Source organism: Hyperolius riggenbachi, chromosome 2 (genome assembly GCF_040937935.1).
Source record: "Hyperolius riggenbachi isolate aHypRig1 chromosome 2, aHypRig1.pri, whole genome shotgun sequence".
Lineage (NCBI taxonomy): Eukaryota > Metazoa > Chordata > Amphibia > Anura > Hyperoliidae > Hyperolius > Hyperolius riggenbachi.
The window spans coordinates 110,408,457-110,424,836 of NC_090647.1; the positions used below are offsets into that span (position 1 = coordinate 110,408,457).

The 16,380-nt window shown below is 43.2% G+C and overlaps 1 protein-coding gene across 2 annotated transcripts in view; it reads right to left on the reverse strand.

The window, feature by feature from the left end:
* The window catches only part of ESPL1 (extra spindle pole bodies like 1, separase), a 55,643-nt gene that overhangs the window by 16,135 nt on the left and 23,128 nt on the right, over positions 1-16,380 (reverse strand). For both annotated transcript variants that reach the window (XM_068267196.1, XM_068267197.1), the window contains exons 14-25: positions 14,176-14,347; positions 12,287-12,415; positions 12,036-12,192; positions 10,788-10,897; positions 8,754-9,754; positions 6,515-6,887; positions 5,488-5,655; positions 3,356-3,569; positions 2,371-2,546; positions 2,162-2,289; positions 1,847-1,969; positions 881-1,036 (exon numbers count right to left, since the gene is read on the reverse strand). In XM_068267196.1, the coding sequence (XP_068123297.1) occupies positions 881-1,036; positions 1,847-1,969; positions 2,162-2,289; positions 2,371-2,546; positions 3,356-3,569; positions 5,488-5,655; positions 6,515-6,887; positions 8,754-9,754; positions 10,788-10,897; positions 12,036-12,192; positions 12,287-12,415; positions 14,176-14,347 (2,907 nt within the window). The remainder of the gene's footprint in view (positions 1-880; positions 1,037-1,846; positions 1,970-2,161; positions 2,290-2,370; positions 2,547-3,355; positions 3,570-5,487; positions 5,656-6,514; positions 6,888-8,753; positions 9,755-10,787; positions 10,898-12,035; positions 12,193-12,286; positions 12,416-14,175; positions 14,348-16,380) is intronic.

Here is a 16,380-nt window from a genome sequence, read left to right on the forward strand (position 1 = left end):
CTAGCTATCTATATGGGGGGCACCTATGCCTAGCTATCTATATGGGGGGGGCACCTATGCCTAGCTATCTATATGGGGGCACCTATGCCTAGCTATCTATATGGGGGGCACCTATGCCTAGCTATCTATATGGGGGCACCTATGCCTAGCTATCTATATGGGGGGCACCTATGCCTAGCTACCTATTTTAAGGGCAGCTATACCTGGCTATTTTAAATATTGGTAGATCTCTTGAACTCAGGAATTTTAAAAGTCAAAAAAGTGTGGGCACCCATGCTTTAAACAATATAGAGGCTAGGGAACATATTGCTTTATGCTTTTGCTCTGCTATACGGCTTCTAGAAACTGGTATGTACTGTATACATTTTTGGTGGTCGTTCTAAGAATATATTAGCAGATATTTTAGCAATTGGCATCTAAATCATAGTTTTCTTATATGAAATGTTTGTATATTCTTTGTATATTATAATTATCACAAGAATACATTATATTTAGAGATACCGGTATGTCTCTTGTCTCTGTTCTTTTTATTTCAAACTGAGGTATGCTGAAACAAATTTATATGCAAGCTTTCAGTGGTTTATAACCCTTGTTATTAACTTTGGAAGTCCAGTAGCAATGCTAAAAGTTGAGTTGCACTTCTTATATGTCATTAATCCTGTATAATGTATAGGAGCTGGCAGTGATGGGCCATGATGCAGCTGTGGAGTTACCCCTGTGTACTTGGTCCTTAAGCTTACCTTCAGAAGTGCTGGATCTGTTCTACTCCATAAATAAATGAAGATCCTCCTGTACATGTTGCTGTGCACACTGCAGCCTCTAGAGAGGTGATGGGACTTAGTTCAGTAGAGTTACCCAAATGTACTTGGCCTTAGCTTACCTTGAGAAGTGTTGGATCTGATCTTCTCCAACCACAAAGCATAAGAGCCTTGGAGAGCACTTTGGCTTCTTCTTCGACAGCGGAAGCTGAGCATGGCGGTGACAGGAGAGCTTTCCAACATCCTAACACTTGTTCTTCAAGTGACTGAATTAAATCCTGTAGATGACAGAATTTCAATATGTACTAAGCAATGTTATGCCTTTGTTATTTAACACTTTTTTTTTTACCTGTGAAGCAGCTGTAAAGGTGGCCCATACATCTGTAGACTTGGCGGCTGGTCGACCATCAGATTTGAGAATGATCAAATTTGACGAAAATAGTTGCCGCCAAAAGAGCATGCCCAATTGACAATGTCGGGATAAAATTGGTCGCATGCATCGATAGGACAGGCTAGAAAATCTCGGGCCAACATGCTCGTCTGGGAGCGCGGCGGTAATGGCATGCAATAATTGTGAATGACGAACCAGACGGAAAACCCCAGCCCAGATTTAGAGTTTAAAAGCAGTGCAAGTTTTTCAGAAGCTTTTAGAAAATATACCAAAGAGAGATCTGCAGCAGCTCCTGCATACAACTCCGGCACGGGATTACCGCTCTGAGCTGCGGATATCTGTCCCGAGCCTGACTCGAGATTACTGCTAAGGAGGTAAAGCTCTACAGCAGCTGGAACATTAGGCAAGTTCAGCAAACTAAACATGTGTCTTTACTGAGACCAAGTGCAATTATGTCTCCTTATTGAAGGCACACAAACTCTGAAAGCTACTTGAGCATTTTTCACAGCTGTCACCAATTTAAAATGCTATATGGTGTATGTACACATATATATATATCTCCATCCCTGTCTAAGGTCAGTACAGGAGCTGTAAGGTTTCTGGAAAATTTCTACACAATCTTACTATACAGATTAAATTTTACACCCTTGAGACGACACCTCAATGGCTACTACAGAAAACACAACACTGTTCTCACCTTCATGCGGCTATCCAGAGCGCTACGGCCTTCCCACCATTCCCTTTTATCTGTTAAATCATTTACAGCTTTCTGCTGTTTCAAAATGTCATCAAACTCGTGTAGGGCGGAGCTCAGTGGAACCTATAAATCAGAACACAAGTCCAGTAAAAAACGTCACACTGCACCAGTTTCTCATAACATACAAGTGGTTCACAAAGTAAACGAAATAATTCTTTAAAAGATAACAGGGCTGCATTTAAAGATTTTTCTTGCCTCAGGCTTATTTTAGCTTCCAAAATCTTGTTATGTCCCCCACAAATAAGCTCATCTTACCTTCAGCTGGGCTGCTGGTATATGAACATTAACTGGTGAATTTCCTTTTTCCAGTCTGCACAGTAGTAGCGTATCTCCAGGACTTCTTTGCTGGGAATCAGCTAGGGTGAGTATGCACACTGCTGTGTCTATAAGACAAACAGCATACATTCATGTATGAGCTGCAGCCTACACAGTACAACAATCAGTATCACTTGTTACAAACATACTTTCTGGAATCTGCTGAAGCTGCTCCTTGAGGGATTGCGCTTCCACTGACTGCTTTGGGAACTGGAAGAGAGCCTCAAGTTGGACCAGGTATTGAATTTTCGGGTCCTTCAGCTCGCTGAAACGCAAACACTGCAACTTATCAGACACATCCCCTGAGCCCTCCTTCTTCAGTTTCCTGGGGAAAGAAAATGGATTGTGATCATAAATTTTTGGCCAAGGAAAATCTACAGCCATTCGAAATTTTCACAGCAATGGATCAGAGAAAGTTCTGTCTTTCATACACTTTCAAACAAAATCATGCAAGAGAAGCCATGTTGTACCAATTTCTTAAGCTTGTTGGTGGCTAAATGTTATATCTACATGAATTCAGTCTACAGTTCTGGAATTCTATGCATAATGTTGAAGTGAACTTGCACACACTTATAAATTGCTATTTATATATGCCGAATCAACCTGCAATAGCCCCAGATGAATAAAGATTATGCTAGTCCATTACAGAGTTTGCTCCTTGGAAGAGATCTGAGAACTTTTCTGTATGTGTGTTACATGGGAATCCGTTCAGAGTCAGGGATGGGGCCGCTGGATACAGAATCTTCCATGTAGTGCAGAAAGATCTAAAAAGCTATGTGCAGGAACTAAAACCCCTGCAAGCTTACTTTTAATTCCTCAAAACATTATAAACATAACAGGTTTACTTTAACCTTTTCAGGACTATTAGGCTCTGGCCACTTTAATTGAGCCTTTTTTCTTAGTGGTCATGAGAGGCAAGGAGCTCAGCTGTTATTGGAACAAAGTGGTGGGAGCTTGCGGCACCTGGAGACTGAAATCTACGCTGTGGCAGGGTTCAAAGACAACTAACAGAGCGTAGATTTCAATCATTGGCATCCAGAAGAGGTAAAATAATACAGATTTATTCATTCTTGTTTCTTTACATAAAAAGGTCAACAAAACTTGCGAATGAGTGACCATTAAAACATCACTGACCTCAGCTTCCGATGGATGTCACTGAGCAGCTGGTGTCTTAGCGTGACTGAAACTGATTCGCTAACCAAAGCAGCCGTCATAAAAGGGTCCAGTCCTCCAGAACACAGTGCAAGAAGCTGGCAAAGCCTTGCATACAGGAGACTTGGAGGAAAATGAGATATACACTCCAGCGCTTCTTTGAGTAAGGCACAGACAGGCTCCAGATCAGAGGCACCTGAAAAGGCAACAGAAAAAGTAGGATTGTGTTTCTCATATTGATCACTGGGGCTACAGGCGACATCAAGATACAAGCCCTGCTAAAACGAAGCTGGACAAAGTACAAAATATGCTCCTGCCCCACATACATTCATATTCAGAGGTAGGATAGTTAATGAGAAGCAAAATTTCGATTTGATGCAGCATAATGAAAATTTGTATGTAAATCTATGCAGCTTGAAAATTAACCAATCAATTCCTGCTGAGGTAAAATTCGATTAGTCCATTTTCAAGCTGCATAAATTTGCATAACCCTTCAACTCGCAAAAAATATTTGCATCTCATTGACCATCCCTATTCAGAGGAATCCCCTTACTTGATTGCTTTCATTGACTACAGTCCAGTCTACTCAGTTCTGAAAGTTAGGGCACTACATAACTACTATTGTAAAAAAATAAAATAAAAAAAAATTCAGAAGTCTCATCATAGCTTGTGTGGGAAAAATGCCTTGTTTATCAGCTGTTTGTAACAATTTCTGTTGATATCTGGCTAGAGCTATACCATGTAGTTAGGTTCCACTTCTCTGTCACTATTCAGAGGAATGATTTACTGTTTGATTCTGCCCTGCCTGCTTTCTCATAGATCATATGAGAACAACTGAGGTATTTTTGGATAGAGAAGGATCTGAAAAAAAGGACCTGTACCTTTTCCTTACTTGGATATGTTTGGGTCAGGAGGATGGCACCGATATTGCAGCTACAGCATCTCAGAGCAGTGCCTTTCTGTAGAGGATGTGGATTTGGACCCATTTAGTCTACAATAAAGTCTAAAATCCTATGGAAGATAACTCCCAGTGCAAATAATTAAACGAATGCCAACTTGCTTTTCCTGTAAGTACAGGGAACGGACAGCACTGACCAGTCCTGGAGTGTACATAGGACAAAGCGCAGAGGAGAAATGGCCTGTGCAAGCTCAGTACCTGCTTCCACAGTACCACACATGGCAACCAGAACACAGAATCCATGTGTATGCTATAGCTTTCACTGAACTTCCCTGGTCCTAGTCCCTTTTCTTTGCACATACTGTACTAACTAGCGCAGGCTGTGTGAATCACTGAGAGGACCCAGATATTTATGAACAAAAAAAAAAAAGTTTCTGCTTACAATCACTCTCTCTTGGGAATGTGAATATGGTTAGATGTCACTGCTGTACTTGCATCGAATAGAAAAACAAAACAAAGCCCTTTGCTTGTCAGGTGTGTGATTCAGTTCAGGTCTACTTTGAGCTGAAAAAGCCCCCTTATTAAGCCCTGTTCCAGTTTCTTTCTACAGAGTGCATATTTCATACCCCCCATCAGTGTGCTTTAGATTTTAGGATACCCTGAGTTATAGAGCTTATTGTACAACTATAGTGCTGCCATTTTTATAGTCCTCTTCTATAATAGTGCTCCCTACTGAACTACTGCTGTTCTAGTGCCCTTCATAATACTGCCTCTCTAGTACTGTGTTTTTTTTACCATGTTCCTTTTAGTACCAACTTACATTTCAGTGTTCCCCATTAGTCTATGCCTTATTACACAATGTAGTAGTCCACTGTGGCCTACTACCCACTTGTTCGTTACCTCAGCACAACAGTCACATGGCCATTGTGCCAATGAAGAACAAGTAGAGTGGATTAAACTCAGGCTGGGCCGGTAATGGGAGAGAAGAACACAGAAGAGCCATAGGTATACATCTGAAACGTTCTTACCCTGCCTGCCAAGCCAGCACCCCCTCGCAAGTCCTCTCATCGGAGGGAAAAATGCCAGGGAACTCCTGCAGGGTCTTCAAGGGACAGGGACCCTGGCTGAAGAAGCCTGTTCTAAACCATCCCAATTTTACAACAGAAATTAGAATATGCAATTTTCCAGTTAAAAACAATACAAGTCAACAGCTTACTGAATATAGCAGGCAGTGAGGATGAGAGTCCTTTCATATTGAAGATATTTGGTCCAGCTTCCTGTGTTGCTGCTTCAGCAGTCCAAAGATCTGTTTCCAGTCCAACATCTCTTCTCAGTACTTCACACTCTACTGCTTTTTCCTTTGAGGACTTTGGCTGTTTACGAGCTGTTGTACATAAAGGACATAGAAAATACTTTCACAAAACTGCATTTTTACCTAACAGATACTGTAAGAAATAATTATAAATGATTACTAAATACCACACACACAGCAGTTGGGGCTTTACACAGTTCAGACTGAACAGGCTGTAAATGATGTGCCAACTATTCATTAACTGTAGGACAACATCGCCCTCTCTCATGCCTGTGAAAGCACAAGATTTTTTACTTCAATATTAAAGAGCCATACATCCGAACAATGCTGCGTTTCATTTATAAACCCATGAGGATTTTCAGGTTTTCTTTTTGTAGCAAATGCTTATTACACTGAGTCCTGGTTATCTGGAACTCCACTAACCAGAAGTCTCAACCAACCAGCACAAATAACTGGCAGTATTCACAATGGTGAAGGGCAACTTCTTAGGCCGTTTATGGGCTTTGCATAAAGACTTGGTTCCTCAGCTCCCCCAAGGCTAATATACTTTCTTTTACTGTATTTTAACATTTAATACAGAGTTCATGGTACGTGCAGCGTTCTCCCCAGAAATGATTTCCAGCCAGGTGGCATGAAACAGTAGCCGGGTGGCGCGTGATGAGAGAATGCAGGGCCGGTGCTTCTGTAAGAAACTCTCCTTACAGCATAGGAGGAGGTGAGCTGATGACAGATAGGTGCTCTTTAAAACTAGCTGGGTGGAGCACCCGGCAAAAACAGCCTGGGGAGAACACTGACGTGTATAGAGTGGGATATAGTAATGTATTAGCTGGGACTATTTTTAACATTGCATCTCAAGCAACCAGAAAGCCCACATATCTGGCATCAGCTAATCCCAGTCAGTTCTGGATAAGCAAGACTCTGCTGCATTTACCTCTTAATGGTTTCTGTTCATCTGTATCAGAGGCTCGTAAATCGTCAATACTGAGGTCCAATAGGCATTCAGGTTCTTCCTCAATTGACCTAAGAACTTCTGTTGGTGCCACCTCTATCTTCCCAGGACGACGCTTCTGTATCTCTGGAGTGCTGCTTTGTTTTGGGGGTTTTCTTGTGCTGCCTCTTCCTCGCCTAGTTTTAGTGGACACATCATCCTCATCGGATTCTGAGCCAGTGGAGAATGCACAACTTCTTGCAGAAGTCTTCCTTCGGGGGGCAGTTTTGGTGGGCTCTGCTTTCTTCTTGGCTTTCCAAGTTGGGTCAGCTTCAGTGTTATCTGGCATTTCCAGGTCACTGTCACTAAAGTCAACCTGAAACAGGACCAATATGAAGTAAAGCTGGTCAAATTTCTAAATCAGAAGCCAAGCCCAAAATGCAAGAGTCAGAAATTATGCATAAATACTATAGTTTATTTTCTTCCAGATCATGGTTAAACACTCCCTGCTAGTAAGGCAATATGCTCACAACTACAGAGGAGTACTCACTGACAATATATACTACTCAGAACAGACATTTCCCAAACCATTGTGTCATCCAGCCTTATCAAATCACCACCTTGCCCTGTTAAACAATTACATGATTTGTCTATTAAACAGACTAGTCGCCTCACTTTCCCAGCCACTACCTACATCACATTTCATGTAAGTTTGCCAGCTTCATATCATTCCAAATAAGTAATGTGCAAATGATCAGATCATTAAGAAACAGAACATTTACATCTCGCTTTTCATGAATCATGACTGTGGCTGTCAGACTCCTGCAATGCATTGTAGGACGTGTAGTTCCTTAAAGAGAACCCGAGGTGTGTTTAAACAATGTTATCTGCATACAGAGGCTGGATCTGCCTATACAGCCCAGCCTCTGTTGCTATCCCAAACCCCCCTAAGGTCCCCCTGCACTCTGTAATCCCTCAAATCACAGCCCTGCTGTGAGGCTGTGTTTACATCTGTATTGTCAGTCTCGGCTGCTCCCCCGCCTCCTGCATAGCTCCGGTCCCTGCCCCCGTCCCTTCCCTCCAATCAGCAGGGAGGGAAGTCCGGAGTTCTGCAGGAGGCGGCGAGAGCAGCAGACTGACACTATAGAGAAACACAGCCAGCTCTGACAAGCTGTGTGTCAGCAGCGTGGCTGTGATATATGAGGGATTGCAAAGTGCAGGGGGAGCTTAGGGGGGTTTGGGATAGCAACAGAGGCTGGGCTGTATAGGCAGATCCAGCCTCTGTATGCAGATAACATTCTTCAAACCCACCTCGGGTTCTCTAACAGCTGGAGAGCCAAGTTTGCAGATCACTGCCCTAGTGGACTTAAAGCACTTCAGGAACTTAGGCCGCGCTCTACAGGCGACCAGGATCACCAGGGAGCCTTGCCCAAGGACTCCTTCCCGTTTTACATACTGGCTTGAGTCAGGATTCAAACCTTGGTCAAAGGCTGAAATCAAAGGCAACAGCCTTATCAGTATGCTATCCAGCAACATTGCACAAAAACCAACATCCCCAAAACCCCAAATATGTTGGTAGACAACCACAGACAAAGTATATCTAGTTGAGAGCCAGTTAGGAGTGTGAATTGTTCAGAGTTTTCTGTAAAAGAAGGCTGCCGATACCTTTTCATCTTGTGATCTATGTGACAAATTACCAAGACTATATGATCTACCGGGTGGCTTCTACCTACAGATGCAAACTCCGAATAAAACACACATGCACAGCAGCACTCCAACAATACATTGATTACTACTGGCCACCAGGCAATTGGATGCAAAAGTGTCCCCGCAACAAAATTGCACATAATGCTTTTCCATGTATGATCCACCACCTTGTGACATGATAATCCTCTCCACTGCTGTGCAAAACTCCAGGACGGCATGTCACACTAATCTCATCCAAGTCAGAAAAAAGGAGAAGTGGTGTGGATCACTCAAGTGTCTGTCTGACCTAACCAGAAGTTCTTTGTGGTCTACTGGTAGATTGCCATCTACGCAATGGGCACCCCAGCTGTAAAGCATTGTAAAAAATATTTTGGCTCTGTATGAATGCAGTCCGTGATTACATTTACATCTGTATTAGCCATCAATGTTTATATTTTACTTTTATAGCACTAGGGGAAACATGGGTATTTGATCATAAGGAAATGTTGGCAAGACATGAAGGATGGCATAAGGATCAGTTACAGTTTGTTTTTACCTTTATTACTGCTCTAGTCTTTCGTCTTCGTGGTGCCCTTGGCTCTACTTCTTGCTTGGGAGACAATTCATTGTAGATTGTGACTGAGCTCTTTTTGCCAACCGATGCTACAGCTGACTTTGGCTGGCTTGTCAGGCGGTCCTTTCGAGATACTGTAGGAGTCTTGAATGGCATGGGAAGGAGGAAAGCTTCACCTTCATCATGGGAAAAGACATCTGGTAGATCTGGAACTGAGAGTTTGTGGGATCCTTTTCTTTTATTAGTATTAGTACTCTGGCTGTTCTTGGAACTAATGTCCTTCACTTTTTTTCCATTTCCATCTTGCGGCTTCCAGCCCCATACTTGCATGAAGAGATCTGCAATGCAACCTCCATGTTTAGTGGCAAGCTTGTAAACTGAATCCAAGGCTTTTGCTAGTAACAGGCTTGCCTTCCAATGTGTGGGAAAAGCAGCTGAGCGTGAAGACACAAAGCCCAAGCTTTCTTCTATTACTTCTTGTGGAAGACTAGGAGGTCGACTTGTACAAACCATAGCCCGATATACTCGAGCAATAAGCCCATCAGTAATACCAAGACTTACAGAGTTTAGATTTTTTACGTTAAGAATCTCCTTCAGGACTTTAGAAAAATGCTTAGATATGTACTGACAACGCTTGAGGGCAGATTTCAGCATTCCACGGCTCTGAGGTTCATTCTCTGCTTTAGTTACCATCCATTGAGCACAGAGTGTGGAGAGGACCAGGTCAGAGCATAGTGGACATTTGCATTCCAGCATATGGGAAAGGAAGCATGGAAGGGCCTTCTCAGAAGAAGGAGCAGATGATGGTGATTGAGGAGGCTTATCCAACTCTCTGGTTTCTACAAACTGAAATTGTACCCGCTTAAGAAAATCATCTGCTGGAGGGCTAGGAGGATTCTCTTCAGTCTTCCTCGTTTTGTTGGTCTTTTTTCCTTTAGATATTTTTATCTTCACTTCTTTTGGCTTTGACTTGGCAGTAAAATCTGATAAGATGAAACAAATATTACTTAACTCTGTTATGTTTTAAAGTGTATTACAAAAAGAGATACTTCGCTAAAGAGAGGGAAGCCTCAGGATCCTATTGAGGCTTCCTTCGGGGCTCTGCGGTCCCTTTGCTGAGTGAAGCCTCCTGGAAGATCGCCAACAACAGATGGTCACCAATCTCATCGGAACCATGCTCCTCTTATGGCATCAACATGGCTGGGCAGTAGCACAAGCAGCTCCATGCTACTACTGCACATGCATCACCAAGCACTTCACAGAAGAATAGCACGACCCCGATGTGAAAGGGGTCTGTGCTCAGCAGTGGGAAAGCAGACGACGCAGAGGGAAGCCTCAATAGGATCCTGAGGCTTCTCTCACTTTAGTCAAGTATCTTTTTAAGAACCTTTTTAAAGGAAACCTGAGAGGTTTAAAACCTAAACATTTATACTTACCTGGGAGTTCTTTCAGCCCCATGCAGGCCGTGAACTCCCCCTCACTGTCCTCCCAGGCTACTCAGTCATCCCGTGATCAGCTCCGGTAAATTGGCCAGTCGTACTCCACTGCACATATGCTGTCCGGCCGCGTGCAATATACCGGAGCTGACCTTTGGACATAAGAGCATCTCGGGAAGGCGGCAAAAGAGTCCACGCCTGCATGGGACTGGAGGAAGCCCAGGTAAGTATAAAAGGATTCGGTTTAAAACCTCTCCGCTACACTTTAGGTAACAAGACAATATTTAATCTGACGCCAGGCTTATGTAGACTAACGGGATAGTATAAAGCACAAAGTTAACGTTGGATGTGTTGTACACTCCTGTATCACCCTTGAAGATCAATACTTCTCATGTCCTCATACTTTGTATCACAATTGATATGACTGACCAACTGTTTACGCTTATGATATTGTACTGTATATAACCCTTGCTTTGTTGTTGCCTCTGCTGGTTTACCTGCTTTACTGCATGCACACATTTCCATGTTTTTGTTAAATAAACTTTATTGGTAAAAAAAAAAAAAAAGTTGGATGTGTTACCTGTGCAAGACTCCATGAGGAACACCACATACTGCAGATCCTCCTCACACAGCTGAGTCTCAGCACGAAGAGTTTCAAGCTCTGCTTTTCTCACTAGGAAGTCCACACAGCTATATGGAGAAAGATTGGCATAATCCTCAAGGCACATTTAACAGGACACACAAGGGAACTATTATAACAAAATGACCATAAAGATAATTTACTCAACATAAGAGTATTGCACAATGTTTGCAAAGGTATGAGGTGAGGAAACCTGATCCAAGTTTAACAAGTGATCCAAACAAGCTCACTTGAATGGGTAAAAATCACCCCTTAGACCCATACATTTAGAATCTGAACCGCATTAAAAGCTCTCCTGACATTCAAATTTTCACCAACTAAGAAACAAAGGGAGGCATTGGGGGCGTGGGTGATCTCTGCGGGCTGAGATGGGATGAGCCAGTGGCGTCACCACCTCCAAGTTGTGAACCGTCCATCAGTACTGGAGGGGCAAGGGCCATCTCGTGCACTTTGGTTCCGCTGCACAATACACACAACACTTTGATCAGAGGGGCCTGATGCCATGTTGGAATAGATATGATGGCTGTGCAGCCAGCAGCAGCCATATTGCTCCATGTCAGACATAGTCCAACATCAGGAGCTGGGGAGAGTGCTCCACCATTGGCTTAAGTCCCATAGTGGATATTAGAGTATAGATGCCGAAATGGCAGCCAAAATAACCTTTTCTTAAGTCATATGTACAGCTCAGTGCACTAAAGCGTGCTTACTGCCCTCTGTAGATTTAGCTGGTGGGTCAATCTGAAGTGACCGTATGACCTCCACAGTAGGAAAAATAAAAGTCAAACTAGATTTCCTGGAATTACAGTGGAAAAGGGCATTGATCAACGCAGTGAGAAGGGAGGAGTATAGAACACTACTACACCTCATGCATATTCAGTTCTATGTAAAATAATAGGAAAGAAGGGTAAGAGCTTGTGCCAGTCTTTATGCTGACACAGTATGCTGTAGACTTGCATTTCAAAGGATCAAGATCTCAGTTTCTGAACAGGAAGATGCCAGTCTACAGCAGCTACCTTGTGTCTATGTCCAGCTGCAGGCAAACTACTATATAACAGATTTTTAAAATGAAAATGCAGTGGCAAAAAGTTATATTTAGAATGTGTCCTTTCACAATTAAGCTTTATAGCCTTCAGTTATGAACACCACACCAAGCTGCCTCAACGGTGATGCAAAGAGTGTGGTACTTACTGCCGCATGCTATGCAGAGTTTTGGCTAATCTCAGTCCCTCCAGACAGAATGACTTGGCCTCAGAAACACTGCCAAGACAGCTCAGCATGCTGATGAGATCCTGAGAGCAGCTTAGGAGATCAGCAAGGACTTGCCACTTCTGGAGAAGGTTCTCACCTGATCAAACAACAAGAAAAAAAGCATGAAACATACCAAACAGTCCAGTCGTTCTGCCCAAGTATTGCATATTCATATAACATGTTGATCATACCATTATCCACAAATCGTGCTTCAGTGGTAGCTTTTGGAGTGGAGAGGACATCTTTCCCCAGTAAGAGGAGGACAACACTCCTGAGCAATTTGTGTGCTTCCGTCAGAGCAGTCTCTGGGCTCTGCAAACCTGTAAACAGCAAGCCAGAGATACCATTATGTTTAAAGCAAACCTTAACTGAGAATTAACTCAAGAGATAGGCAATTTCGGCCCGATTCACCAAACTCTGGCGTAGCACCGCCCGGTAATCAGATGAAGTGTGCATTTCTTTAGTAATGCACTGCATACCACGTTACCCTGGCCTCACAATGGCCAGTTCCCGCGAGATTTCAGTTCTGTGATGTAATGTAATTGCAACACTAAAGTACATTTCACAGTATACTTTGCTGGAGCCAGATTAATTTATGTGCCACATAGGGCAGCCTGGACTGAATCTTTCAATTAGTAAAAAAGTTATAATGGGATTTTATTTAATAAATGAGACATATTGTTAGTGTGCATTTTTTTTAATGTCTGTTGATGTACCCTTTTAATATCAGCAGTATAACCGCAGTTTGGCTATTCAGGGCCTATGCATATATAGAAATACCCCAGCGTCTCAGAACAGGTGAGAACAGTGATTTTCCCATTCAACTGAGCAAACATAAAAATGAAATACTAGCATTTGTATAGCACTTTTTTTTCCTGTTATACTTTGTGTAGCTGCGTAGAGCTGCAGGACATTTAGGAGTATGCTCTGGAGCATGGAGAATGGAGCATTCAGGTGTCTTCCCAAAGGACTCTTCCATTTACGGTAATTACTGGCCCTAGTTAAGCTTGCTGGGTGCTGATGAATTGTTTGTCAGGATTTCAGATATATATATATATATATATTTTTTTTACCAGGGAGTTTTACCTTTGTTTAATGTGAATCTGAAGTGTAAAATAACCTGACGAGAAAAAACTATGTATGGAAGGAATCTTAAATAGAGCTTTCCTGTAATCTCATTGTTATTTTTGGTTTTAAGGGTAAAAAAATCTGCAACACATTGCTGTCCAACTTCATCCAACTGCAGAACTGGTTCTATATAAGCATGTGCGTATGTCATGCTACATCACTTTAGGTACTAAAAACAGACCTGCTGTGTACATTACCCACTCAATGGGTCCAATTCTCCTATTAAGTTATAACTGAGCAGCACGGTGGCTTTATAATTACGGGATGCACAGTGCTCCTGGTTTGAAACACAGCCAGGGCATTATCTGCACAGAGTTTGTAAGTTTTCCCTGTGTCTGCGTGGGTTTCCTTCCACATCCCAAAAGCACACAGTTAATTGGATTACCCCTAAAATGGTCCCTAGACTATGATGGACCCATGCCTATGGTAGGAATTAGATTGTGAGCACCTCTGAGGAACAGTTAAGTGAGAAGACTGTATACAGTTATGTGGAAGATGTCGGCACTACATAAATACTAATAGCCTGCCAGGTAGTCTTCTTGTGAATCAGTCCTGGAGCTCCATGTCCGTGGGCTTCTGGCATGTAGCCCCAACCCCCTGCTGAAAAATTATTTTCTTGAGAAAATACCATGGTGTTGTTCTGCAGGGGGTGGGGCTACACACCAGAAGCCACAGGGCATGGAGCTCCAGGACTGATTCACAAGAAGACCAAGAAGGCAATGCTAACCTTTATAGGAGAAGTGTTAATGCCTTTTTTGTCTCAGGTTTCCTTCAGGGCACTGGAGTGTGCAGTCCTAGGGGGTGTCAGACTGAAAAACCTTTCAGTTTTAGAAGCCTTCCAGGGGACATGCCATTAAAAATGGTCATATGATCATAAAAAACAAAAATGTAAACTGGTAAATTTCTAGACATGTTGTGAGGAAGAGTGAAGTCACACAAGACAGGAGTTTACCCGGGGCACAGAGTTGCTTGTAAAGATCTGGAAGCAGAAGCTTTGGAGGAAGCCTGAGATACATGGAGAGCTCCTGCAAGACTTGAACCTTCAACAAGTACCAGGCTTTTGATGACTTCTGGAGTGATGGGTGCTGAAGCAAATTTGTGAGAAGCTCCACTCCCTTCTTAACCTGCAAAATAGCAATATATACACACACATTTATTGTAATGGTCACTGTATCTGTAAAGCCATATCCTTATGTTCAATAGTCCCATCGCAATTAAAGGAAGTTCCAGCCTATCCTTTGGATGTGCACACACAGCCAACTTTGATTGGCCAAAACCTTCATGTAATATGAGGATTCACCTAAACCTATCTCTTCATAAAATTAAAAATCAGTTGTCTTTCATACTACATGGAGTTGGTAAAATTGGCCAGTGACTGGCCAATCACAATCTAAGGTTGTAGCAGGCTTTAGTTACAGAAAAGGCAAGGACAACAATTTATATGCCTGTACTGTCACATTAGGTTTTGCTCACTTCCTGTCTTTGCCTCCATGATGTTAATTTCCTGATGGCTCTAACTTCCCAAATCTATAAAAGGCTATCTGCTGTAGAGATTTACCAACTTCCTATCAGGACAAGAACTTAGATAAATCATCCAAGTGTGGATATAAATCAGCAAAAAGGCCAAAAGGTGTAAGGCCTTGTTCATATCATACGCGCTTCCGTGCGAATAAGGAAGCGCATATGATGTGCTGAAATGCAGGAATGGCAGAAGGGCATAGACAGCCCTTCTACCGTTCACATCTACTGTGCTGCGCAGCAGTACGATGCGCTGGGAAGCGCTTGCGTACTGCTGCCTGCATTTTGCCTGGAAGCGCAGAGCTGATCTTATCACTGTCAATGGATGGGATCTGCAGCGGGCAGATGGTGTGCGATTGTATGCGTTGCGTTCGGATCGCACGGCCATCTGCGCTAGCTAGATGTGAACGAGGCCTAACCCTTTTCCAAAATATCCAACCCTAAAATTTAGTTTTGCAGTAGTTGGGCTTTAAAGTTTTATTATACTTAACTGTATCTAAAAAGACTTAAATGGCAACTGAAGTAAGAGGGATATGAGGCTGTCATATTCATTTACTTTTAAGCTATACCAGTTGCCTGGCTATCCTGCTGATCCTCTGCCTCTAATACTTTTAACCATAGACCCTGGACAAGCATGCAGCAGATCAGGTGTTTGACATTGTCAGATCTGACAAGACTAGCTGCATGCTTGTTTCTGGTGTGATTCAGACACTACTGCAGCCAAACAGATCAGCACCTGGGCTTCCTACAGCCCCATATGGACATCTGAGTCCCTCGACTATGCCCTCCCCCCCCTGCTTTGCTTCATAGCTTAAAGAAACACTGAAGCCAGTTTAAAAACTGCTTTTTACCTTTTATGTGAGACATGTTTGCCCCTGTTGAAATGTTGCTATCCCGCAACAGAAGAGGGGTCTTTACCCCCCAAATCCCCTATGCAAAATCCACGACTTTCTTGGTCGTGGATTTTGCTGCCCAGGGAGGCAGAGCTTTCGGCTGCAGCTCTGCCTACATGCACATCAATCAGCAGCGGATCTCCGCCTCTCCCCAGCCCCTCTCAGTGAAGGAAGACAGAGGGGTGGGGAGAGGCGGCAATCAGCGCTGATAGACGCGTGTAGAGGCAGAGCTACAGCCAAAAACTCTGCCTCTCACGGAAGTGCTCCCCGCAGTGTGCCCCAGGGAATTTGGGGGGCAAAGACCCCTTGTTCTGCCGCGGGATAGTGTGCGTTTTAACAGGGGCAAACATGCCGAACATAAATAAAAGGTAAAAAGCCGTTTTTAAACTGGCTTCAGTGTGTTAAAAGCTAAAAACTGTAAATAAAAATATGAGACTTCAGGGGCGTAACTAGAAATCACTGGCCCCCCCTACTAAACTTTGGATGGGGTCCCTTCCCCCCCCCCCCCCGCTTTCTGCACAGGTAAACTGAGAACCAATGTTATTCAATTGGCTAGTGCCCACCTGAATGTGTTTTGCAGTCATTAGATCAATTGTGCAGAGAGCAGAAAGCTTTTTTTCTCTGTGCCCTTAGTTGTCAGTCTCCCAGGACAGGGAAAACAAAACTTCTCCCCTACGGATTTTGGGCCCCCCCTGCATCCCTTGCAGAGTCTATTGTTACGCCCCTGTGAGACTCTTCTTTGCTAC